The 26,705-nt window shown below is 46.6% G+C and overlaps 1 protein-coding gene and 1 long non-coding RNA gene across 8 annotated transcripts in view; one reads left to right on the forward strand and one right to left on the reverse strand.

Moving 5' to 3' along the window:
• Window positions 1–2,132: 2,132 nt before the first annotated feature.
• On the reverse strand, window positions 2,133–26,044 carry GNB5 (G protein subunit beta 5). Of its 2 annotated transcripts, XR_005823321.1 has the most exons (12): window positions 25,683–26,044; window positions 21,572–21,708; window positions 18,217–18,258; window positions 17,507–17,583; window positions 15,911–16,043; window positions 11,764–11,907; window positions 8,532–8,623; window positions 8,347–8,395; window positions 5,687–5,783; window positions 4,468–4,634; window positions 3,608–4,123; window positions 2,133–2,731 (listed from the first exon to the last, which is right to left on the reverse strand). XR_005823321.1 is itself a non-coding variant. In XM_040570130.1 (11 exons), exons 1-11 carry the CDS (start codon window positions 25,792–25,794, stop codon window positions 4,112–4,114), a joined length of 1,062 nt encoding a protein of 353 aa, XP_040426064.1. In that variant the 5' UTR covers window positions 25,795–26,044; the 3' UTR covers window positions 2,133–4,111. The 2 variants fall into 2 exon arrangements, 1 of the variants encoding a protein (XP_040426064.1); XM_040570130.1 differs by having other exon boundaries at window positions 2,133–4,123.
• Window positions 21,719–26,705, forward strand: part of LOC121076087 — a 29,475-nt gene continuing 24,488 nt past the window's right edge. For 5 of the 6 annotated variants that reach the window (XR_005823324.1, XR_005823326.1, XR_005823322.1 and 2 more), the window contains exon 1: window positions 25,677–25,762. This is a non-coding gene — a long non-coding RNA (uncharacterized LOC121076087). Of the gene's footprint in view, window positions 25,324–25,676; window positions 25,763–26,705 lie in introns of those variants that run through there. The other variant, XR_005823327.1, reaches the window with a different exon arrangement.

Consider the following 26,705-nt stretch of genomic DNA (forward strand, 5'->3'; position numbering starts at 1 on the left):
GGGTTTAGGATCTAATTTAGGCCTTCGTGGTGTAAAGGCTGGGCCCATCGCTGCTGCTGGCGTGAAGTAAAATGGCTGAGGACAGGACCAGCAGAGTGCTGGTGGCTGCGCAGCACCTGGGACCTGGGCTGCTACAGACCCCCTCCACATCCCCGCTGCACCCTTCAAGCTGTTGAGTGCTGCTCACCGCTTAACAGATAATCCAAGCTCATAACTACGACCCCAAGATTTACAGCAGGGCCCGGAGCAGGTACTAACACAACCACGCTCACCTTGCTTTTGCCTCCTGCTCTGTGCCAGCGTCCAGCTGAGGCAGGCCAGAGCACAGCGTGGCCAGCGCTGGGGAAAGGTGCTGCTGCAGCTGCCTGGGACTGGCTCGTGCCCTCGTCCTGCAGCAGCCTGGGTCATGCTCGTGTCACACAACAGGCTCCAGGTGCCCAACGCACCAGCACAGGATCGCTCACCTTCACCTATCTTGAATTACAGCTGTCTTGATTTTACACAAGTGATTATACAGCGATCCCTGATAAGCCATTAGCAAATCTAAAAATAGATAGTTGGAATCAATCCTGTTGCAATTTCTCAGATCACTATCAAGAATTGGCCTGCTCTCTTAGAGTCATTCCTAAGGCAAACTCGTAGTTTTACATCCCTATATTTGGCATTTTTGTTTTAACTGGAAAAATCTAGTCTGTGTCTATGTGCTGGAGCAGTAGCTGGAATAATCATGTAACTTTTCACCAGTGCCTTACACACATGCTTTTTAACTAGAGTTTTCCTTACAATTGTTAATCCCGGAGCAGGAATTTCCTATTGCATTCCTCACGGCAGGAGAGCAAGAGGGAGAGGTTGCTATTTCTCTAGCAATATCCTCTTCCACCCTTCCTGTTTGTACGACATTTTTGTTCAACAGGATGGAGCTGTCTGACAGTGACTGCCCAAACTGCAGCTTCCCTCGCACACCGTACTTTTCCCTTGGCTATGGCCAGCTGGCATAGCTTTTCAGGACTGCTTCGCCTTTACCTCCTGGCTCGGGCTGAGGTCATTGGAAAAGTAGGGCCGGTGCTGGGGTTCTGTGCTGTGACGCTGCTACTTCACTTTTCCGAAGGAAAAGGCTTTTCCGAAGCCTCCCTGGCCGACCTTAGCAAGACAGAGATACTTTGGATATTTTAGTGCCCTGTTCCTCTGTCTTCCTTTATCTGATGGGAAGTTCAGGCCTGTCCTGGTTCACAGCTTTCACTGTTACCACAAGAACAAAAAGGTGCTGAGTCCCTGCAGCCCTGCTTAGGAGACCACGGGTAGTGGTGCTGAAGTGATGCCCATGGGATTTCTCCCTGCAAGGACAGAAGTGCAAGATCCAGTGTCAGTCTCATCCTCACTGAAACTGGTGACAGTTTGGGCACTGATGTCACTTGGAGTAAGCTGGCTCAGCATTTTCCCCAGCCCCTCAGAGGAAAGGAAAGGAAATGAAACAATGTGCCTAAATTAAGGTGGTGCTTTTGTCAGTGTCTGAACTGAGCACTTCCACCAACAGCCTTCGTGCTGACCACAAAACCTTCTTTAAAGAGGGGAGGACAGCTGATCCCAGCACAATTCTCCTCTACTGACAAGGCAGAAAGCTGAACTGCTGTATCTCAACATGAGCTGCAAACAGGATTTACCCAAACAGCAACAGCCTGGGGCCTCGACAGCATTTCAGTGCCCTGCGCTCGCTGGCGTCGCACTGTAACGCGAGGACAATCCCGTGCTCTCGCAAAACACATACTTTGCATTTTCCAGTACATTCCTGGGTATGGTCATTTCTGGAAAGAAAACATCACATGTTAGCTATGACCCTTCTGAGCAGGAAAACACAACCTGAATTCTGGCCTTCGGAATACAAAAGGAGCTCAGATGGAGGCTCAAGTATTTTCAAGGGCTATTCTCGCAGTTGTTGTGGCTTACCCTGGGTTTTACTAGAAGGTATTCCAAAAGCAATTGTCCAGTAGATCTGGATTTCACTCTAGATTTTTGCAGAACAAATGACCTAAGAAGCTGTATGCTGCAAAAAGTAAATGTCAAAAAACAGAAAACAACAGCTACCATTGCAAGTACCTGACTGATGGTAAAAATGACTATATATGTGTTCTCAGTATGTAAAATACAATTTATTGTATTTAGGCCATTCATAAGTATCAACACAATGTAGTATGTTTGGAACAAATATCTTACCAATAAATACTATCTAAACATTAATATTCATCTTTTGATCAAATGTGTACAGTGTGTTGACTCGATATTGCACAGTGAGCTATCTGTATATAACATTACAATTTCCATAGTGCATTCAGTTTGTTACAGGGATAGCTTGCCACAAATATTCCAAAGCATCAGAGCTTACTTTTCCAAGCAAAACCAACAGAAGTTTCATTAGGGACTGAAGGCTGATACAAATGTCAGTGTTCTAATTTAACCAGTTATGGATTCATGGAACCTGATGTTTTTATGAACGAGGAGACCGTTTCTGGTACAATTATATATATGTATATATATATTTAAAATCCTGTTTTAGAATAGAATGAGGATATTATCATCAAACTTACGTGAACAGCCAACTCCAGTGATTGCTTGTTTCATCTTGTTTCAATCTAAATATAAATCCTATCTTTGATCTTTTCGGAGATGCATCTTATCACTTGCATTTTGAAGGGCAGGCTGTGCAAACCCCCAGCATTACTCCAGCACTTCTCTCCTGTCAGTATAAACAAAGGTGACACGCTCTAGTCTCAATCGTTCTCAATGTAGGAATGCAGATATAATTTTCAAATGGTTCTATAATTAACTCTATCTCAGCTTTATCTGATTAAATCTTAATTCTACAGCATCAGCTCTGCATGTGGATAGTCCTGCCAGCAGCTTCCTGATGGGCCTGCACTCTGGTGAGCCCAGTATTAAATGCTCACAGGACTTTGTCTCTCAGCACGTCTTCACCAGCTTACTGTTTTTCATTCTCAAGTCCAGCTACTGCAAAACTGTCTCGCTTCAGTATGAGAGCTGTTAGAGTAAGGACTGTACAGTTTGGCTTGTAAGGTTTGGCCTGCATTTGCAAGGACTTACGCTGTTCTGATGTTGCAAAAGGATCTTTAAATGGAAATACACTGCCTTAAAGCACATTTAAGGCTATGTTACCCTGCAAAAGTGGTGTTAATGGCTCAAAATGCAAGCGAGAATCATGATCACAGAAGGACTATGACTGACTTGGAAAAGATTTGACCATCAGTGTAACGGTGGTTAGAGCTTAGTGTGTAGTATCCCTCAGTGCTTAGCATGTAGCATCCTTTAAGTAAAAGAAAATTCACTCACCAAGTGATACAATTAAAAATTTCTAAGAAACTACTGGTTAAATATTACCTCATGATTATGTAAATCATGTTTATATTCCTCATATTTGCAGTTTATTGTATTGTATATATCTAGATTTTTTATATTCAGATAACAGAGATGAAATACTTATTTCTACCTAAAAAGACGGTAGGAAAAAACAGGGATTGAAAGGATTCTTTTTTTTGTACAAAAAATACATTTTTATGACAACAGCCAGCAACTTCACAGTAGGGCCTCTACTTACTACCAAGGTTCAGAGGTTCAGTCATCCATAAAGTATCCATGCCATCATAAAGTGTCAGAGTTGCTTTTCTTCCCACTTTTCAACACCAGAATTCAATGCACTACTATGGAATGCTTCCAAAGTCTTATGCTACACCCTGATAAAATCAGGAATCTTTTTTTTTTTTTCTTTAAAAAGGAATTCAAACCATGCAAATAAATACATAATGTGCACCGAAATACTCATTTCTATGATACAGATGACTTCAGAGAAAGGTCCCTTCATAATTAGCTAAACTAGTTCTAATAAAAGATAGTTTCAAAACAGAATTAAAACCATTTCATTTTACTACAAGTTGATGTTTGCTATGTGTTCAAGCAGATTACGTGTTCTATCTAGCTGTGTTAATCTGTGGGTTCAGTGTCACTCTTCTGTAGTGTAGTGAATATCTGATTATTAGGGGGCCATTTTTATGGTGTTTTTGCAGTCCAGGTCTTCATTTGATTCTGCATACAGGATCTCACGTTAAGCCCAGATCTGCAGAAAGAAAATTGAACAATCATTTATTCAATTCGTTGACTGTTCCCTCAAATACTTTATTAAAATTTGGCAAGCAGTCAGATTAATGTCACAGAATATCAGCAGCAATGATATTATTTAACAAGCAAGTTCAAAATTCCCTCAACTTCAACAGTTCTTCTAGCCCTTTGTGGGGATTTTTTAATTTGAATTTTCTGTTCATGTTTTACACTGCAGGTTTTATATTCTCGTTAGTCCCTCTAGAGTCGATTTTCATGTAATAACCCTTCCCCCCACCCTTCTTTTTTAAAAACAAACAAACAAACCAGCAAGCACCCAAGCCAGGTGCTCCCAGTGCTTACTCGGAGAGTGTGGTCCCAGGACCCTGAGCAGAATGCCGTCCCGTCGGGAGACACCCGCAAGGTGCTGACACGATTTTCATGTCCAAACAGAATAGACACACGGGACCCTTTCAGCACATCCCAGACATTGATGGTGTAATCGTTATAACCTGCAAACAGCAGACGACCTACAAAGAGAATGAGATTTCAAAAAATAAACTCTTAAGTGGGTAACATGTCTTTACTCCAGCAAGGGCTTTCTGCAGGACACTGAACGTCCAGCGAGCAGCAAGCCAGCTTTCCCGTACTGACATACACAGCTGCCCTCTGCGTACAGTGAGCCCTGGCCACTGCTTCCGCCAGACTTGTGCTCCTGTTAGGCACACCTGCTTCACTGCTGAGTTATCCTTACTAAATGCTGAACTATTTATAAAATGAGTTAGTCGAAAACATAGCTAAAGTTGAGCTAAGTTATATAGAATCTGCTCAGTCATTAGAGACGGGGGATCAGTCCAAACCACATCAGACTGAACAGCACTTCAGTGGCTTATCAAGGCTAATAATACTTTGCTTAAACTTTACTCAAGGAATTGAATACAAGTGGCTGAACAATTAGTAGACAATTTGGTAAGTAATTCATGGTCCCCAGTGGGACAAGCTGTGGTGCCTGTGACATGCACAGAGAGAGACATGTGCCTCTGCCCTGGGCGGAGGGCAGCTTGCCACCCGCTCGTCTCCACGCAGGCTGACCGGAGGAGCTCTGCGCCTGTGCTGAAGAAGGGGTGGGAGGCAGGAGAGGGAAGACTCAAGCTCACGTCTCTGCATCTGCATTGAGAAATGGTAATGGATCAGTCTTTGTGATCCTTAACGTACTTTTACTATCTATTGATCATTTATTATCCTTTTATAAACTATTTATGTAAGCGCGCTTTATATCCGAGTTACACTTCATGTTTCCTTTGAAACGTTTTTAATCATTATTGTGAAGTTCTAGCCCAGCTGTAGTTAATAGCGAAATATTTGCACCTTCATTATAGCCAGAAAAATGCTTTTCATTGCTACAATGAAGCAATAGCCAGCTAGATAATCTAAAGAGTAATTCATTTATTTATTTATTTTACAGAGAATGATTTTGGTATTTAGTGCTGGTTTTGAAATGCTTTATCAAATTAAACTGACAAAATTTTACAGTCTGCCACAAATCCCAACACCACGATAACCTTTGAAGTTCAGGTCTCACCACTGAGAGAGAAGTCCACACTGGATGCTCCAAAAATGATGCTCTCTTTGGAATAAATTGCTACTTCTCTGTCTGCACGAAGGTCATATAAACGACACTAGGATTAAAACAAAAACAACACGTGCCTCAGTAAAGCCTGGAGTCAATGGCTAGCTTTCATTGAAAAAATGAGAGTCGGAAGGACTGCAGCCTAGCAGGCATCACAGGAAATGGCTGCTTGGCTTCTTTCCTTTTGTTACTTTTGCCTGCTGTAACTGGGGCTCCTCTGGAGGTTAATGGGCAACACCACAAGGCAGTTTTGTATAAACTGAGTGAAGGACTTGCTTTTCCAAATCTTTTCTCTTAGCCTTCTTTCTGTCCTGCTATAAAGGGAGAAGTGGTGGGGTTCGGACCATGGATACCTACTGAAATTTCTCCCGCTCTCAGCCTACTCTCTTGGTTCCCCACTGTGGTTTCCTACGTGTTAGGGTATCCTGCTGCTTACTGACTGGCTGTGCATGGGGGCACAGTTCCTAAGGACAACAGTTCAGCCATAACTGGAGCCTTGGAGACAGCTTCGGTAACACTGCCCACACAGCACGGTGCTCACGGCAGTCCCATGGCAGGGGGAACAGCCTAAATACTGCTGCTTGCTGTAAGACAGGACAGCAAGCAGCCTGGTCTGTGTGTCTGAAAAAAATGCATGAAAAAAACTTAAGTGAAATGCTACACTTTCCTACAGATCTTTGGTTTTCCTTTCTTATGGAAAATCCCCCATCACCTCTGCAATCTTGACTTCCTGTTTTTAGCTATTGCCAGCATACTTTGGCTTGATTAATGTGAAATAGTGCATAGACAGACCGGACTTCATTGCCATTCAGAATGGCAGCCTGTTAGCCCTGAAATCAAAATTTGAAACCAACTGAACTGAAAACCTTCCTTAATATGTTAAGCTTAAACAAACACTGGGCAGCTGGATTTGTTAATATTAATACTTTACTCATGGAAAACAGCTGATATGCAAGCCTGCACATAAAGGAGAGGCTGTTTCACTGGCAGGGCCGTGGGAAGCTGCAAGGTATGTGGAGCCCAGCTTTCCAGTGCTCCACACTGATGATTAATTCTATCAGACTGTCCCGATAGGGAGTCAGGGTCACCACAGGTGATAGCACTGCTGTGTGAGCATGCTTTTATGGCTTCCCTCCAGACAGTCAGAATTACGCATTCCTTGAAATCCCTCAGTATACGCATCAGGTCAAAGTACCCAGCGGTGTACCAGTCCGAACACTGCCTCTTCACTTAAACAATGACATAGACAGAAACTGCCAAAACCTCTGCCAAAATTACAAAGGTGGAATTTCCCATTCTCCTACTCAGGTCAGGGGCATCAGGAGTAGCTAACAGAGAAAAAAAAACAAAACAAAACCAAACCATCAAATGGGAGCCCACAGCCTGTGGTACTGGGCATAAAAAGAGAGCACTCTCATTGGAATTTAATGATGGACGATTTCTCCTTTTCACTCTCTCAGCATCTCAAATGCTCACAGTACTGCACCCAAATGTGCAGAGACTTACCACAGAGCTAGAGGTATACATTTATAATAGAAGCTTTTAAAACTATACACACTCTTTCTGGAAGAGCCTTGGAGGGTCTCCACATCCACTGAAGAAAAAGAGAATGTTTCTATTGAGCTGAGACAGTTTGGGAGTAGTCTCAAAACACGCTCCTAGGGCACAGTACTTTAGAAAGGTTCATGGTCTTCACACAACTCAGTATGATGTTTGAATAAGCAGGAGAAGCAAGGTGCCAGGCGCCTCCTGAAGGTCTGCTCTTGAGTTACACTTACTGCCAGCTCAGCTCCTGCAGGGCTGTGATACAGGCAGAGAGCCTCGTCCCCCCTGGGGACCCAACAGCTGTAGTGAGACCCTGGCCATGCACATCAGTGGGGGCCTGAGGGCACCAGGAGGTAAGTGGCATCTTGCATGCAGTGTACTGAGCAACATTACCTGTCAATACGTACAGTCAATATGTACTCTGCTAGCAGCTTGCTCATAGGTAAGATCCAGGAAGGGCTATTGTATCAGCGAGGATGACCTGGATGCGGTGACTCATTGCAGTGAAAAGCGACAGTGACTCAGGCTGTCAGGGAGAAGAACAGCCAGGGCCAACCTGGCGCTGGGCTCTCAGGATGCACAGAGCTGCTGAGGCCAGCTGGCTGCACCTGCCCAGAGCCGCACTAAGCCCTCGGCCCCTCCACTGCCTGGGACGTGCACGTCTGTGTTCAGGCTCTCTTCATGCCTTGCACTGCACCGCTCCTTCTGACAAGCTGCAGGGTTTATCTGGTTCCTCCCATACTGTGACCAACAACTATATGAAGCCAAATCTCTTCCAGTAAGACAACTAGTTTTGTTCATGAAACTTCAAAACATAGAAAATAGAGTATTTGTACCTCATGTAGAAAACTTTGCAGAAGTGACGTACAAAGCATTACTAGATTTTTCCTATAGCACTACATCCAGTATTTAATATGTATTATAATAAAGCATTATTGTTTTTTCAATATTGGTGTCAAAGGCCCAGTTTAGCCACTTAGAGACTTCTGTGAATATTTTTCCTTTTAGGAAAATCTTACTTGGGAAGTAACAGAACTTCCCTAAATTATGTTGCTGAATTGACATACCGTAGCATCGTCTGAACCAGAGGCAAAAGCATCTCCACTTGGGTAATATCTGTGCATAAGTGAAAAAAAAAAAAAAAAAAGACCAGAATACATTACATTATTATTTGGATGAGGCCAGGCTTCAAAAATAGAACCAGTGCACGGCTCAACATCGCAAATGTGTCCTCTCCCACAAACATACTGACCTGACACTGTTGATATCTGAATCATGGGTTTCAAATGACTGGATACACTGACCAGATCGCATATCCCAAACCATGGCTTTCTTGTCACATCCCTAACAAGACAAAAGAAATTTACTACGTAAGAGTAAACAACGGCATTCATCCCCTGTGTACCTGCTACACATTCACAGGGCTCTGAACATCACAGCTCCAATGGGAATCAACCAGCGAAGCAGCTCCAGAACCTGCCATACTGGTACACCAGAACCCGGTGCAGCTGCAGGTTGGAGCGCTAAGCCATGGAGGCTGACCCTCAGCAGGTGCAGTGGTGCCACGGGGCACAGCAAGGGCACCTGGAGGAGGGACGTTGTGCTGACAGACCGGGGTGGTGCGCAGGCAGGCCCATGCTGCCCAGCACTCACAGCCCTGCTCTGCTCATGCTGCCCCTGTACCCGTGTCTGCAGTTCCCCCACGCCACGGAGCTCCATGACTGACTCATTCCCTTACCACTTTACATGCCTGATATAAAAAATTAACAACCAGCATTAAAAGTTTTATGCTAAATGCTTTTCATACACCAAAACTGAAATAAATGTCTCTTGCCCATCCTCCCATCCGAGTTAACTCCTGCCGTGGCTCAGCACCCGCATGCTCAATGGCAGGACTGGAATGAGGAAAGCAGCATAATGGTGTTTCAGCTCACTGTCAAGCTCCAACCTGCCCAAGCTGTGCTTTGACGATTCAACTCTCAGGGCTTCCTGAGAGGTGCTCAGCACCTCGAACGCTTTGAGTGACGCGCTCAGCCCATTTAGCCTGCAACGTCCTCAGTGCAGGGACCACCTCATGCCTGCAGGACCATGAGGCTGGTCCTGCTGTCAGCTGCAGTGTCTTGCTGCTGTCACAACAGTGGCAGCAGGAAAAAGAGCACGGACTTTTTTTAAGAGTGATGTGAGATTTTAATAAACATGACCCTACCTGGGGGAAGGCAGTAAGTAAGTAGGCTCAGCTCCGGGGAAGGCTCAGCCTCTCTGAGCAGGTCCCTGTTGCCACCATGCCGTGTGGGAAGCACAGCGGAGCCCAGGCAGCTGCTGCTCCTGCTGTGCTAGTGCATGCTGCTCATCAAACCGTGCCACACATTATTTATTTTTAAGCAATATAATTGCTAGTTAAATTAAACAGTCTCTTCATGATTCAAGTCTCTCTTTTTTTGAAACTGTCTCATGAAATGAAATCCCAGATTTTTACTAATGATGTCACTATTTAAAAGAAGCAATGTTCCTTAGTACCAACTTGTGGTTTCTGTGTAGGGGAAACCACACAGCAGAGAGAAAATTTTGGATTCAGCACATTTCCCCCTGAAGCCCAGCCACAGCCCAAGCCCAGCCCTTCACATTGCTTCCATGTGCGCCATTCTTACTGACCTCTCTGGGTGTTTGGGGACAAGACCAATCTGACAAGCTGGTGCTTTGACTCCTAAGGTTTGAAGGAGAAACCAGCAACCACCTGTGGAGAGATGGCCCCCTGAGTGCTCTCCAACTCTCCCCAAGCAGCAGCGCTCCAAGGGTTCTGAGAACAACAGCCTGGGACTCAGCCCTGTGTTCAGCCAGATCTACAAGGCACGCTGTGATTTTTAAGTAGTTAAATGCAGTAGCTCCCAGTCTACATGCTGTTGCATCGGCACTGCTTATTTCAGCTCAAGATTACTGGATTGCATAGCTACAATACACAAGGAGTCTCTCCATGACACCGTACCGTCAGGCTGCACTGCTTTGGCTGTACCTGCAGCGACTCAGTAGAAGACAGACCCTCACAGAAGTGGTGTTTTGCATTTGATGAGTTAACTGAGACGTTGTAAACACAGACATGCTCAAGCTGCTACACTAACACAAGTATGACATATTCTCTTAGCAGTACCATAGCTGCTTGCGATTCTTTGCCCTATAATAAGCTGAGCTGTTCCCAGGGAGAATCAATCTATCCTTTCTGGGAAGTGAGCTCGGTGGCAGGAAAGCCCGGGAGGAGTAAATGCGCTCAGATGGAATTAGCTTTCAGTCACGCTTCAGAGCAGCTGTGCTAGCTAGCAGCAAGCAAACTGGGCCAACATGCTAGGCTTCGCTCCTGATGGGCCAGCCAACTTTGATAAAAAGAGCCATAACTGAGGAGGTCGAGGTTTATTGTGTAGGGATAGGACTGTGATTCCAAGCACAACAAGTGGAATCCCCTAATCGATGTGCCCCTCTGGCACAAGGGCCATTTCCACCAGCAAGCAGAGGGCTTAGAAACCAGGTACCTTCAGCAAAGTTACTGGTAGAAACCTGCCTCCGATAAGAGTTCATCTCCCAGCTTCTAACAGACCTTACCTGCAAACTCAACTTCTGATGTGGGAAAGACCAGCACCACCTTGAACAGGAGCTGAGACCCTACCAGCTTATTTTTGGGCCTTGCCCGCCCTACTGTGTGACCATGGCTTGGCTGCCTGGGGACAGCAGTCCCTCAGCAGCAGGACAAGATTTGGAAGATGTCCACAAAGTTTCAGATTCTGGTACTTTCCCAGAACCACTCCTGTGGCCCTGGTAAGGTTTGTGTGTTCTTCTGGGGCACGGTGGGGAGCAAGCAGCATTTGACTGACAGAGAAAAAAAAAAGCCTCTGGCACCGCTGGAAAGCACGGGGGACTCAGCAACAGCTGAAGATGTGGCCACACCTCATCTCTTTGCACCAACTTGTTCGAGGGTCTAGCCAGCGCCCAAGCTACCCCCCGGTTTCTGGGGAGCGGTTGAGCAACGCAGTGGCATGTACATTATTTACCACCCTGCTCCGGTGCCCTGGCACTCCCTGCCCGGCTCCACAGGGCTGGGCACGACGAAGGAGCCAAAGGCAGGAGGCTGTCTGCTGTGCCAGGCTCTCACCCACTGGGGCTCCCACCTCCGCCTGTGCTAGGAGCTCAGGCTCTAACCCCGAGCCCTTCCCTTCCCGGGAGAGGTGTTTTGATCTCGGGCTGGGTTGCTTTGGTGTGGGGTGGAATCTGCTAAGTAAGCAGAACTGCAGTCAAACTGGCAGGGTGGGTTTGACCCCACAGACAGAGGTTTAATTTGCTCCAGCTTGGGAAATGTGCTTGCAGTGAGAAGGTTGCACTGGGGCTCCCACTACATATTCCAACACTTCCTCAATAAGATGATCCTGAGCCTCCTGCTTTGCTGCTTTTTCCCTCCCATTTTCCTTAATTTTACATTATGATAGAAAGTTCCTGCTTACCCCTGAGACAAATGTATTTCCAGTTTCAGAAGGGGCCAGGTCCAGGCACAGGACATCAGCTCCATGACCATGGAAACTCTGTAGAAGCTGCCCGCTCTCAACATCCCATAGAGCACAAGTGCCATCTCCACTTGCTGTCAAAATCTATGGGACATGGCAAGAAAAGTCACAACACAAAAATCAGCAGATGATCACAAAGATGATTACAACGAAACTCCTGTCATCCTGTACATACACCAAGGACAACTTTAATTTCATGAAATATTATACAATAAATCAAAGTCATAAAAGCAATGCCATTCTAAGCAGAGTTTGTGGTTTTTATTTTTTAAGCAAAGAAGTGAGGGTGGAGAGGAAAGGCATATTGACACAGCTATACCTACACAGTGTTCCAGTAATGCTCAGTTTGGTGCAGAAGGGTTTAAAAATGGATGCCACCAGGGATCCGCTGGCATTTCCAAATCCTCCAATTAGGAGGTAGAACTGGTATTCCTGTCTGCTCCTGTATTTCACCCTATCCATATTTAGGCTGCTGGAATTCAAACTGTGCGAAGAACTGTTGGAGTTAAGTACGCCTGTTTTAGTATACTTGTATACTTGTTTAACTCCTTAAGTTTTTTTTTTCTTTTTCTTTTTTTTTATTTTTCCCCCTGCTTCAAATAGCCAGGTTAAGCCCAATGAGTTGGGTTTAAGACATGGATTTTTTGAAAGGGCAGTGAGCCTGTCTAGACAGTTTTTTGACAAGTTCATCACGTCTCACTTTTCCAAAACCATTTATGTGCAAAATGGCTTGAACATATACTGACCGAACATATCTCGTAGCTCCTCTCATCTGCTACAGCATTTGTAGAAAGCACATGTGATTGGTGCTTGCGATTGTGGCTAAATCCTGACGATGTTCAATTGTTCAAAATTTCCCCTTGGCACCCAAAGCTGTTATGCAATCACAAATTTTCTAGGTTGAATGGGTCCCTGTACACAGGCGTGGGAGAGACAAGGGTGACCACAGAACAACTCAAGATACTCTGATTCTGTAACCGTACAAAGTCTTCGGCACAGATTATTCCCATGTTCAGTGGGGAAACGCAGGGGGATCCCAGTGGGTGGTTGGAAATTAAAAAGAAAATACTCTTCAAGAAGAAAATGATCACAAAATCATGAAACCATTCTCAGAGTTGCATAAAAGATGAACACTGATCATGTTTGACAGATGTTCCAAAAAACTCCTCCCAGAAACAGAGGTCTGCACAGCTGCAGAACAGCCCATTCTGAACCCTGCCACAGAACACATGAATATTCTGAGATGATAATAGCTGAAGAAGGTCCTGAATTTTCTTTCTGATTTGCTTTTGAGCCTGGATCAATGAATTTCTCTATTCTATTTGTACTGGGATAGAGGAGTGACGGTACTGCGGATGAGGAAATGAAGACTTTCAGCTCTGAGGATTTGCTCTTGTAATAGTATGGAAGAAAGACAAAGGGAACAGGAGCAGCTAAAGGTGTAAGGGAAAGGTCTGTTGACAGCCCAGGGCTCCAGCTACTGCTTAAAGCAAAATGTAATGGGCTCAAGTTCAGGGTATAGCTATAAAACAAACAAACAAACAAAACACAGAAGGGAATTAAAAATCTTTGCTTTTAGACTCTGGCTTCCTCCATGAGGGGCTCTGGCAGCACTGGACAGGAATCCTCACCCAAAACGAAGAGGTGGTGCTTGCACATGGCAGGGGACAGTGGGGACACGGCCCCAGCTCGCCATGAGCGCAGGCACTAGGGCTAGGAGCAGCCGTGAGGGCCTGCTCTCCCCTCTGCCACCTCCATGGGCCACATCCTGCTTCTCAGCTCTGCCACACCAGGAGTACGGCTGCCTGCCCCATGCACAACACTTGAGATCCCAAATAGCTGCTGCTATTAATACACATGGAGCATCGTCACGTGGGGAGCGTTATCGCACTGCAGAGCTGTGGATACCTAATTTAGGAAGCGAGGCTCCTCAGGCTCTCTGTGTAACTGAGGTGGGGGAGGCTCTCCCTGCCAAGACGTTGTGGGGCCACAGATAATTTCTGCAGGTCACCCAGCCTGGCAGCTCAGTGCTCGCCTTGGACTGGGACGGCGACATGGTGAGGAACACTGATGGGACCCCCCTCTTTCAGCACCTGTGCACCCTGAGATTGGCTTTAATCAATGACCAAACAGCCCCAAATCTCCTCTCTCGCTGGATGCCCACAGACACACCAGGTCCTAAACTCCTTTTTTGCCATTCATTGGGAAAACTGAGCTCTAGTTCAAGAGGGCAGCCAAAGCAGAACAGGAGCACTCGCAGCACTAGCACTGGGTGCTGGGTGTCGTAGGGGCTCTGGGCTTGGGGAGGTTTCTGCTGTGCCCTAAAGCTGCTCCAGGACAGGTGATGCAGCAAGTCCCCAGGTGACAGCAGCCAGGAGAGCAGAGCTGCTCAGCGCACACTGGGCAGGGCTGGGAAAGCCCCTGCAGCGTGCCTGCTGCACAGTGAGCCCTCAGAGTTACAGAATAATTTTAATTCATATGCCATTATCTTAAAGGAGAAAAGAGAAGAAATCTGGGATTCCCTAGGTTGCCCTACATAACAGTATGTAACAGAAGCTTAGCCAACCCACTTGCTTGCATTTGTTTAAATAATAATACATAGTGCTATAAATGATCACTTAAAAACGTAAGCCTATCAATCACAAGAAAATTTCCTTTCAAAGTCTTCTGAAAAGTCTCTGAATATATAGTATGAGTATGAAGTATGAACGTAAAGCATCTTAATCCACTGTGGTAGTATCTAACAACAGTAATATATTACGTTCAATAGCAATGTAGTTTGCTGTATTCAATACGGAGAAAAAAGGACCCAACTTTTCCTTCTATTTTTATTACAAAAAATACGTAACTGTTTTTTCCTTTCATAGGATTTACATCATGATGCATGTAGGTATGGACAAGAAAACAGAATGCTGGTTTTGTATCTCAACAAAACCATTCCACTTAATTTAGGCTCTGCTCTAATTATGCAAGGCTCCTGCACAGTAAGGTCAGGGCTCAGCACGCCTGAGCCTGGGCAAGTCCATTGCTTGTTTCCATGGCAATAGACTTGAATTAGCACCTCAGAGTCATTAGAGAAACCACAGAATGGCAAATAACAACATACTTGGGGGCATCTCATGTCTTGAAATAGAAGCAATCAGAGCTGGTATTTGCTTCAGAAGAGCTCCAAATACCTGAAAGAAGGGAACGAGGTATTCCCTTTCCAGCAGCTCCGCTGACACAGAGTGCAATGAAAATGCTCCCTTCTGCCATTTATGTTGCTGCAGAGCTGCACTGAGCTAAACTTCAATTAAATTTGAAAAGCAGAGTGGACAAGGGGATTATCCTGGCTCCTTTCATCATCTTTCGTATTCCTAGAGAAATGGGTGAGATATTCACTACAGAGGAAGACTGGCCTGGCCTCAGATGATCTGCATTTTGTTCCTGGCTTTGCCATCAGCTCCCACTGTGACCTTAAGAAATCACTGGCCCTCTGTGCTCCAGCCCCAAAGCTGTGAGACAGGGTTAGCATCACTCCTTTCCCTTGAGAGAACACACTGTGGCTTGTATGGAAAAGGCTCACCCTTTGGGGCCATCCTCAAGTTCAAGTACGTCACTTGGTGTGAATAAAAATACTAAGAATTAAAGTAAAACTGGCTAGACATCCATTACAAAGCAGGTAAACAACACATACTTCACCAGCTGAGGTAGCACACACCCAACCTAATCCTACCCGAACTGTATTAAAAAAAAACAAAACAAAACTATCTATATTAGTTGGAGCTCCTAAAAGCACAAGCCAGCACAGACCCAGTGAGCAGAGAACATCCAGGGTACCAGCAAGCTCCCTCTACAAAAGGGACAGGTCTTCGCGGGGCGCAAGCATGACAGCCTGGACACGGACTGTTACAGGCATTTCCTTGCAGAAGCTTTTGCAGCACGTTCATTGCCCCAGCAAGAGTTTTCCAGCAGCCCCTGCATGAGGCAGGACCTGGCCCTGAGTGCTGAAATGCCCCTGGAGCAAGGAAGGTTGCTTGCATCAATACGAGTGCAGCCCATGTTAGGCTTTGCAGGACAGTGAGCAGCGGGGAGGGAATGCATTTACCTGCATGTCTGAGTTAGTGAAGCTGCAGGCAGACAGGTAGTTTGTGTGCATTGCAACCGATTTCTTCTTTGCAGCCATATTTTCATTTTTGTCAAATGTCAGAGGGTACACAGAACACTTGTTGTCCAGGCCACTAAAGGGTAATAATAGCAATAACAGAGAGAGAACTGGTTAAAACCGCAACAACAAAAGGCGAGTGGTGATAAGAAGGAAACCACCTGTCAGTGCTGCGCTGCCAAATTCTCACAAGTACCGGCTTCCCTGTATTGTGCTGTCCAGGATCTCCACACACAGGGAAGCCCCAGCTGCCTCACCAGGCTGGCTACGTTACAGCACTTGAACAGCTGAGGCTCAGTATTTTTTACCCTCATCTAGTTTATAAATGGCACTGAATGAAATCTCACGAAAGTATAAACTGGACGGCGACACAGTCACCTCAGGGTTATTTTTTTGAACACAAACTGCCATTTTTCTGCTGACATCTGTCATTGTGAGTATTCATATTCAAAACACCATTATTTATGTACCTTAACTCCTATGGAAGATATAGCATAGCAAACAGCGGATGTGAAGACAGGTCTTTTAGAAGAGTTTGGAAAAAAGGCAACAGAAATACTGTCCTCTGTAGCTGGTGTGCCCTCCTGGACAGTTACACTAGTCAAGACGTGTCTCCCAGGCCAGATGTGCCCACCCTGACCCTTTTCTAAAGCTGTGGCAGATCGGCCATGCCCTGGTCCCAGATTCCTGGCACTCCGCCAGGTGCTGTTTTTGTGCCCTGTATTAAGTGCACAGCATTAATCAACAGTTCAACAGAAATACAAAACTAGGTAGTGCAATGCATATATGCACTCCCTGTCTCTCTTACAAGAGATTTCTTGCCATTTTTCGAGTTACTGAAAAAACATACAATTTCCAGACTCTTCCTCCGCACACATTTATGGAGTCTGTGTCTTCTTTCCACATTTGCGGACTCCACAGTAAAGTCTCCCTTTGTTTCTTTCTCTTGCCCCAAGCTTGTTTTGTCTGTCTGATCCACCCAGTCCATTTTTAAGAGATCTTTTGCCAACTTCTAATCTCTTTGTTTTCTCCCCTGCAAAAACTCATTTTTTTCAAACCTGAGCCCTCAGAAAAAAATTGGAGATGATTATCAAGGATGGGGTTACTTCCCTCCACTCCATCCTGGCAAGATCTACTCATGTGCTGGTAACCCTTAAAGACTAACCTTCTTCTCTACCTTTTAGAAAAAAGAGAGTAAAGTAAGCAGAGGGTTAAAAACTCTCTCCCTTAGAAGATATATCCAATACACACAACCAAACTGGAACAGAGAACATGTATGCATGCAGAATTCCTAACCCATGATATAAATGCTGAAAGAGGATTATTTACCATGCTTATACAACAGATGTTGTTGCACTGAAGTCAGTGGTGATAAAATGTACGAGCCATAATGGGACTAGGATCAGAGGCACTGAATGTAATCCTCCCATCCACGATCAAGACATGCAAGCTTCTAACTGTCAGCATCCTTGAAGGCACCAGGAGACCACTGCAAACCAAGCATCTCTGCACAAACAGCTGAGGAAACTGGGAACTTACCCACAAGCAATGGCACATCCAGACGGGGCGTATGCACATGCCATCACCCAGGTACACGGCATCGTCACTGCGTGTTCCTGAAATACAGCATCTCTTTAAAACTCAGACACCGCCATTCCTCTAATCCAGCAGAGCAGCAGGTGGACAGCTACTCCATCCCTGACACTTCCCACCTTATTCATGAGCCCAGAGCATGTTTTATTGGGGTTACTTGGTGCTGTAAAAGGTCCCCAGTGTGGCACATGCAGGTGTACAAGCTCTTTTTTCTCAACTGTGTGCAGCAGGGTGAGAAAGGCAGCCTTGTCACGGCTTGGAGAAGCAGCATGTGTGTTCACAGTGAACACCATATCTGAAGGATCCCCGACGCTCACACATGGCACCCATGGCACCTTGCACAGCTGTTACCCAGGGAGGACCTCCATTCTGCTGGCCTGGCTTTGCTCCCAGCACAGGGGCATCACATCACTGGATCGATATGCCCTGGAGACCACAATAAATACCAGTGCCCCGATGGGGACTTTGCTCAGAGACAGGTCAAGAGAGATGGTTTGTCCTGGGCTCCTCGCTTTGAGGTGCTGCTGGAGGTATGCAGGATATTCCATCATCCTCCTGCCTCCTGCTGCCTCCTGTAAGTCCTCCAGCCCTCCGGCTTATCCCACTGTTGTTTGCCCTACACACAGAAATCTGACCTTTGCTGAAGTTTCACCTACCTTGTTGGTAGTGAAGGAATCCCACACAATCACCTTCCCATCCTAAATGAAAGTGCACAGAGAGAGACAGCTGTTAGCTTACTTCCCAGACATAGAGAAAACTCTGCTGATCATTTCTATCCCGATTTGTTGTCTCATGCAATTTTTGTCTCCATTTTAACAACATTACAATGATTGCAGTGAAGCACCAAGGAGACACTTCTCCATAGTGCTAGTTATTTCTTCAAACAGAAGAACAGCATATTTCCTTCTAACTGAGTTGACTGATGTTGGATTAAAAGACTGATTTTTTTTTAAAGAAGGGCTTTCCCTAGTGTGTTTATGAGAACTTCTTTCACCTGCAGCACACACCACAAAAAGGACCCTCTTAGGAAACCATTACTATTGAGCTTTCTATCTACATACTGCCATTTTAACCACTCTAAAAATGTCACATTAATTATTTACACTTTGATTCTCTTTGCTGGAATCACCATGAATGGTTAAAAAGCCCCTCGCAGTAACTGAAGGTGGCCTGCAATGCAGATTGCCTATTTTTATCCCCCTAGTGAGACCCCGACAGATTTCATGCAAGTCAGTGAACAGCTGTGAGATGCAGCAAGCTCACTCGCTGCTATACTGGGCTCATGATAAACCAGGGAATCTAGAAGGTAATCATATTATTACCTCCTACAGCTCATGAAACTGGTCTTGAGCAGGTTTTCAGACTGTTTCTCAAAATGCCCAAGTAAATGCAGTAGTTTTAGCAGGATGTTTGAGGTTTTCAAGGTTGCACCAATCATACAGACTGCAGAAGAAATTTTTGTGCAAAGAAATCTCTAGAAGAATCAATACTTCTTCCCTTCCCTTTTCCCAACTATTTTCTCTTAACGCTTAAACTGAAATCATTACTGAATATTGAATCTGCAAAGACCAAGGCAATAAAGTGTCCAATGGGTTCAGATGACTTCTATTTTCTTTTGTAGTAGGGAATACAGGGAAAACCTGTATATGACCACAGAAGAAATATTTTTGATATTAGCTATGACACGTGTAGCGATGCTCAGAAACTTGGATTTGTGCTCTCTGAACAAATATGTTGCCAATTAATTGCCTTAAGGGCATCTTGAAAACATTTCAGAATCACAGAATCGTCTAGGTTGGAAGAGACCTCCAAGATCACCCAGTCCAACCTCTGACTTAACACTAACAAGTCCTCCACTAAACCATATCACTAAGCTCAACATCTAAACGTCTCTTAAAGACCTCCAGGGATGATGACTCAACCACTTCCCTGGGCAGCCCATTCCAATGCCTAACAACCCTTTCAGTAAAGAAGTTCTTCCTAATGTCGAACCTAAACCTCCCCTGGCACAACTTAGCCCGTTCCCCCTCGTCCTGTCACCAGGCACGTGGGAGAATAGACCAACCCCCACCTTGCTACAGTCTCCTTTAAGGTACCTGTAGAGAGCGATAAGGTCGCCCCTGAGCCTCTTCTTCTCCAGGCTGAACAATCACAGCTCCCTCAGCCGCTCCTCGTAAGACTTGTTCTCCAGACCCCTCACCAGCCTCGTCGCCCTTCTCTGGACTCTCTTGAGCACCTCGACGTCCTTCTTGTAGCGAGGGGCCCAAAACTGAACACAGTACTCGAGGTGCAGCCTCACCAGAGCCGAGTACAGGGGGACAATCACTTCCCTAGACCTGCTGGCCACACTGCTTTTTATGCAAGCCAGGATGCTGTTGGCCTTCTTGGCCACCTGAGCACACTGATGGCTCATATTCAGCCGACTATCAACCAATACTCCCAGGTCCTTCTCTGCCAGGCAGCTTTCCAACCACTCATCTCCCAGCCTGTAGCGCTGCTTGGGGTTGTTGTGCCCCAGGTGCAGGTCCCGGCACTTGGCCTTGTTGAACTTCATACAGTTGACCTCAGCCCATCGGTCCAGCCTATCCAGATCCTCCTGCAGAGCCTTCCTACCCTCGAGCAGAGCGACACACACACCTAACTTGGTGTCGTCTGCAAACTTACTGAGGGTGCACTCGATCCCCTCATCCAGATCATCGATAAAGATATTTAAGAGGACTGGCCCCAGTACTGAGCCCTGGGGGACCCCACTAGTGAGCGGCCTCCAACTGGATTTCACTCCATTCACCACAACTCTTTGGGCCCAGCTACCCAGCCAGTTTTTAACCCAACAAAGCATACGCCAGTCCAAGCCATGAGCAGCCAGTTTCTTGAGGAGAATGCTGTGGGAAACGGTGTCAAAAGCCTTACTGAAATCAAGGTAGACCACATCCACAGCCTTTCCCTCATCCACCAAGCGTGTCACTTTGTCATAGAAGGAGATCAGGTTTGTCGAGCAGGACCTGCCCTTCATAAACCCATGCTGACTGGGCCTGATCGCCCGGTTGCCCTGTAAGTGCTGCGTGATGACACTCAAGATAATCTGCTCCATGAGCTTCCCTGGCACTGATGCCAAACTAACAGGCCTATAGTTCCCCGGGTCTACCCTCCGACCTTTCTTGTAGATGGGCGTCACATTTGCTAGCCGCCAGTCGATTGGGACCTCCCCTGATAGCCAGGACTGCCGATAAATGATGAAAAGTGGCTTGGCCAGCTCCTCCGCCAGTTCCCTCAGTACCCTCAGGTGGATCCCATCCGGCCCCGTTGACTTGCGTACATCCAAGTGCTGTAGCAGATCGCCAACCATTTCCTCGTGGATAGTGAGGGCCACATCCTGCTCCCCATCCCCTTCCACCAGCTCAGGGTACTGGGTATCCAGAGAACAACTGGTTTTGCCGCTAAAGACTGAGGCAAAGAAGGCATTAAGCACCTCAGCCTTTTCCTCATCTCTTGTAACTAAGTTTCCCCCCGCATCCAGTAAAGGATGGAGATTCTCCTTAGTCCTCCTTTTTGTGTTGATGTATTTATAAAAACATTTTTTGTTATCTTTAACCACAGTAGCCAGATTGAGCTCCAGATGAGCTGTGGCCCTTCTAATTTTGTCCCTGCACAGCATCGCAACATCCTTATAGTCCTCCTGAGTGGCCCGCCCTCTTTTCCAAAGATTATAAACCCTCTTTTTTCTCCTAAGCTCAAGCCACAACTCTCTGGTCAGCCAGGCCGGTCTTCTTCCGCGCCGGCTTGTCTTTGGGCACATGGGTACAGACCGCTCCTGAGCCATTAAGATTTCCTTCTTGAAGAGTGCCCAGCCTTCCTGGACTCCTCTGCCCTTCAGAACCACCTCCCAAGGAACTCTGCCAACCAATTTACACTATACAAAAGTGTCACCTGAAAAGAGTAGTATGTAGTACAGCCAGAAGATTTGTATTTGCACTCAACAGTATCTCTGAAAACATCTGCCCAACGGCATACCTGGGAAGAGCTCACAATTCTTCTTTTGTCTTTGCACCAGTCCATACAGAGAACTTTATTTCCATGGCCCTTCAGCGTCCTCCTGGTCTTCATCACAAACTGGCCCAGTGCCTCCACACGCTCTGCCACCTGGTGAACTGCAAACAGCTGATGGTTAGAGAACCTTGCACTGAAGCTCTGCCACAGAAAGCTTTTATGTTCGTGAGTAACGTCACTTGTAGGAATTAATCCAAGAAACATGAGTCTATGGTGCAGGCCAACAAAGTCTGCTTCAGGGTTGGCAGGTGGTAAAACCAAGGTGGGCGGTGTATGAATATATCCACCAGATAAAGATAGGTATGAATTCACTCAGGGCTTGAATTCCAGGGCTGTAGCAGCTGAAGCTCTTGCACATTATTACAGCTAAATATAACTGGAAAATCAATTACTCACCCCCTTCCTCCCTCTTATTGGGAAATCCTCAATCTGACTGAGGCTTGGAAGTGTGGACAGTCTCCAGCCTAACACATACCCTGAGGTACTCAGCAGAAGTGAAGATCGCTGCTGGGTCTTGGAGGAACAAATCATACAAAAGAAGGGGATAACCATCAAATCTCTGAAGTTTTCACAGTAAAACGCTTGTTCTGGACGTGAGACTCCCAGCTGCAGTCAGCCCTCAAGCACTGCAGCGTTGGTGCAGTGGGATACAGGTACCAGCCACTGGCACTGGAGGCTTCTCTGCGCTTCTGGTGGCCAAGGGAGCCCCAAGGGCCTGGCCACAGCTCTGAATGAAACTCGGGAAACTCAACACTTGCTGTAAGTGTGCTAGCCGACTTCTCAACAGCATCTACAGACCTCAAAGACTCATTGGTGAATCAGCTTTTTCTTTTATGGGAGGGAGAAACAGAGAAGGCAGACAAGCAACTTTCCTGAGTAGCATCCTCAGGGGAAGAAGTCAGTTCTTCCATACCTCATTTAATAGCAGCACTTTCAGCTGATATTCTTAAAAACCCAACAGATTTGCATTTCCAATTGTGCAAACTCACTTTAATGTAAAAATCCAACCCACCACAGCTCATGCAACTAAGAGCTGTCTCACACAACCCTGATGCCTCATGCTGGGGTCATCTGCACAAGTCTGGGAGAAAGCGCTATCTGTGAAAATCTATTTGCTCTGCTCCAAAGTTGTTCCTCCAGGGTGGGCTAAGTGGGCACGATGCATCTTGGTGCCCTGCAGAAGTTCTGACACACCTCACACGGAGCATTAGGGAGGGTGGGAGCTGCTTCAAGTCTCACAGCAGGGGTCCTGAAAAATGATTCAGTCCTGAGAATAGGATCCAGCACTACTCTGTGTTGTTTGTTTGTCCATGCTGAAACCTAACGCGGTTGCTGTTTGCTAAGGGGGAAACGCCTAACTCACACCTTTTGAAATAAATGCAGAAGCTCACATGCTTTAATGAGCTGGCAGAAGAAATCCTAAGCTTTTTCAGTGCTGTGATAGAGGCTGAGCTTCATACTCCACGCGGCAGGTGACTGCTTGAGAGCAACACTGATGCTTTACCCTTGGTCACTTTTCTAGAGATGCTGCAAGAAAGTCTGTAGGCCTGGAAGGGCAGCGAGAGAGCAGACATCCTGAACTTTGAAATCATTCCCTGGCACAGGGTCAGGGGAGCAATTTCGGCCTAAGGCAGGGACTGATTTCTCGTGGTTTAGCTTTTCAAGGGCTGTTTTTCAAAACCACTAGCCCTGCAGGCTGTGCCGGAATAATGTTCTCACCTGAAATCTCTGCATGCCCAGTGTCACCCACCTAGGGGGTCAAGTACTGTCCGCTGCTCCTGACAATCTGTCCATACCATCTCTAACGGGAGGCCAGAAACAAGTTTCTGAGAAAGTACCCCGTAAGCTCCCTGAGGAAAAGATGTGATTTTCCCCTGCTGATATCCACTCAAACCTGCTCAATGATCCAATCAGATGAGATGAAAACATAGAACGGGAGGTTATGATGGCAGCTGGAAAGACGCTTGTGTCCAGAACGTATCTGACAAAACAGATGTTTCACAGACAATAGGCAAAGTGTTTCCATTATGTCAACGCAGCTGAGTCTGTGGAATTGTCTGGTTTAGCTTTTAGATTCTCTGAGGATGCTTATCTCCAACCACAGCCATAATAACCCACCACCCGCCTAGCAGGTTTTAGAGTCAGATAACTATTTTGAAGCATTCTCCAATATTGTTTCAAGGTAGTTGAAAGTTATGCACTCAGGCATATGCAGATCAGCTAAAGCCAGTAAGTAGCTCGAGTGGTTTTATGAAGGTCCAGATAAAACATACTGTTTTATAAAACTTATGATTTGGCCTGAACAGGAACAGTGGATTTGATGCGGAGACTATCAGGACTTTGATCTTTTCTGTGCTGTAGTCAGTTGGTCCTAATGGTATCTTCTGGCCTTAAAAATTTATGGATCACGTGAGCAGGACAAACTGTTTTATCTATACCTAAAGTTTTAAGTGATAGAATTGAATCCTTACAACTGTAATCCTGTGAATCAAATGGATGTTTGGTATTTCCTCTTTCTATCCACATTTTTGAGAGCTGCTGTTCAAAACCAGCTGAACAAATAAGGGCAATACTCGTTCAGCCCACTGTTTGTTTTGGGAACCATAGAAGGAAGGTCATGATCAGAGAAAAAAATATGAAAGATGCAATTTTAGATTAGAAAAAAACAGAAGAGAGACTTTATTCTGAAACTTGTAACCCTTTCAGAAATAGCTCTTGGGAATAATTTAAGCACAAAAAAAACTCTGATATGGAGTTGATGATATAAAGTATCATGAGGGAGCAGTGTCCTGTGGGAGCATAAACCTTTTATCTTGGAAATCCTGCCATGGCTAAGCAAAAACTGCCTTCCTACATGAGTTTACAGAGTTTACATATAACAAGAGAGATAAATATCCTATGACTAGTGATGTATCCATTTACATATCACTCCAATCATAAATAAAATTGGTTTCCTGTGCAAAAACAGATTTATGCACATGCTTAAAATATATGCTTATGGGGTCTGCCCCACCACTTCTGATACAGAAATTACACTGCATGAATTTGATGATTCACGGCAATGTTCCTGTAATGAGGCCATCTCCATCTGTCTAATGATTCCTGCTAGTAGGACAGACGTAATTTATGATTACCTAATTTAGATCAGAAAATGCTCTATTTACTCCAGAGGAAAAAAAACTTTTAACTCTGCCATACCTGAAATTTAACAATGCCTGCCAGTCCCTCAGTCTTACAAAGCCACTAACACCTAAAGCACTGGATACAGACTCACGTTCCTTTCCTACACTTAGAGCATCACTTGGTGATCCTTGGGGGTCCCCTGCCAACTCAGGGTATTGTATGTATGTATGTATGTAATCAGAATTTTAATAATCCATTAATATTTTTAATTAAATGAGCTATAAGACTTCAGTCATACACAATATAGTAATATAATACAGTAATTTAGATGTTTTTCTCAAAAAAAAAAGAACCGCAATATATGTTATTTTACATAAAAATGTAACAAAACAAATAGCATCTCTGTACGTCAGAACAGACGTGTTTAGGAAACACCATGAAAAAGGTGAGCTTATTTTTCCCTGAGAGGTGGGAGGGGGGAGCGGCAGGGCTGCGACCTGCCCCTGCAACAGTCGTGGCCCTCCAGCCGCAGGGGCCAGGGAGCAGCTCGGAGCCCCGCCTCACGGCTCCACAGGAGCAGGGGATGGCCGCAGGTTGTTCCCTTGGGGCATGGAGCGGGGGCGACGGAGCCGCTGGGGGGACGGGGCTCCCTTCCGAGCCCCTTTCGCCTGGGGCGAAATCCCGGCCTCGGTGCATCAAGCACAGCTTCCGCCAGGCTGCGTTCAGGCTCGGTTCGTGCCTCCGAGGCGCGCAGCGGCACGACGCAAACCGGCCTCGGCTCGGCCGGGGGGACGGATGCCGCGGCCCCTTCCCCTCCCTCCCTCCCCGGGGCCCGGCGCGGAGGCCAGGCCGGGTCCCGCGGCGCCGGAGGCCCGGTGGAGGCCGGCCTGGCCCGGGGGCAGCGGCCCCCGCCGCCTCCTTCCCCCGCGGCCGCCCCCCGGTCCCCGCTCACGCTCCACGTCGTGCAGCTTGGCCCGCTCCTCCTCCAGCTTGCCCTTCAGGCTCTCCGCCTCGGTTTTCAGCGACGCCAAGGTCTCGTTCTCGTGCAGCCCCTCGGTTGCCATCTTTGCGAGGGAAGCGGGGAGGGAGACGGGTGAGAGAGAGAGAGGGAGGGAGGGAGGAGTTCTTTTGCTCGCCGGGCTCTCGGGGATGCTGCCGAGGCTCCCGCTGCCTCAGCAACCCGGCTCCCGGCCCCTCCCCGGCCCTGCTGCGGACCGGCCGAGCCCAGCGCCCGCAGCCCCGGCGCGGCCCCGCCGGCCGCCGGGCGGGAGGCTGAGCCCGGCCTGGCCTCCTGCCCCCGCCGGCCTCCAGCAGTTGAGAGCGAGCTGTTGGGCATCCCCAGCCCTTGGCGCAGCCCCGGGGCTTCCTCGGCCCAGAAACACATGCCAAAAGGCTGTTTCTGCTAGGTGCCCAAACTTGTTTGGACCTGAAGTTTGCAGCCCCTGCGGAAGAAGGAGGAGAGAAAAAAAAAAAAAAAAAAAAAAACAACAAAAAATAACCTAACCGGTCACCTCAGTGGCATTTTAAAATGCCAGACTGGGAAGACAGATCCTGTCAAGGCTTTGAAAAGCCCAGATCAGCTCCATCGTTCCCTTACAGCCCTAGGGGCAGGGGGGACTAGGAGACTTAGTCACAAGGTGCCAGCAGGATGGATGTCGCGATGTAAACCCCTCTCCTTATCATGCTTCAAATTCCTCATTTTTACCTTCCTCCCACCTTAAACCAACCCCCTGTTTATACTGCACACCGATACGCAAACTTGGGCCTTCCCAGCCACTGAAAAGGACCAATTTCCGAAACTCCAAAGGCAGCAAAGAACAGCTCCCTGTCTCAGCAGCTTCTGCTTGCAGGCAGAGAGGGAACGTGTGCAATGTGCACAGAGCGGCTCAGTTTCCAGAGAAAGAACAGCAGCAAACAACCTTGCAACTTTTTGTTCCCTGGGAGTTCCTTGAAAACGTCCTCTTCTTTCTTCACA

This window comes from Cygnus olor, chromosome 11, assembly GCF_009769625.2.
Source record: "Cygnus olor isolate bCygOlo1 chromosome 11, bCygOlo1.pri.v2, whole genome shotgun sequence".
Lineage (NCBI taxonomy): Eukaryota > Metazoa > Chordata > Aves > Anseriformes > Anatidae > Cygnus > Cygnus olor.

Coding starts and splice junctions, on each gene's coding strand:
- GNB5 (XM_040570130.1), bottom strand. CDS start 25,794: ATGGCAACCGAGGGGCTGCACGAGAACGAGACCTTGGCGTCGCTGAAA. Junction 17,584..18,216: donor ATTCCTTCACTACCAACAAG/GTAGGTGAAACT, acceptor GCTGTATTTCAG/GAACACGCAGTGACGATGCC. Junction 4,635..5,686: donor TGTGGACTTCTCTCTCAGTG/GTGAGACCTGAA, acceptor TTCTCTTTGTAG/GTCGTCTGCTGTTTGCAGGT.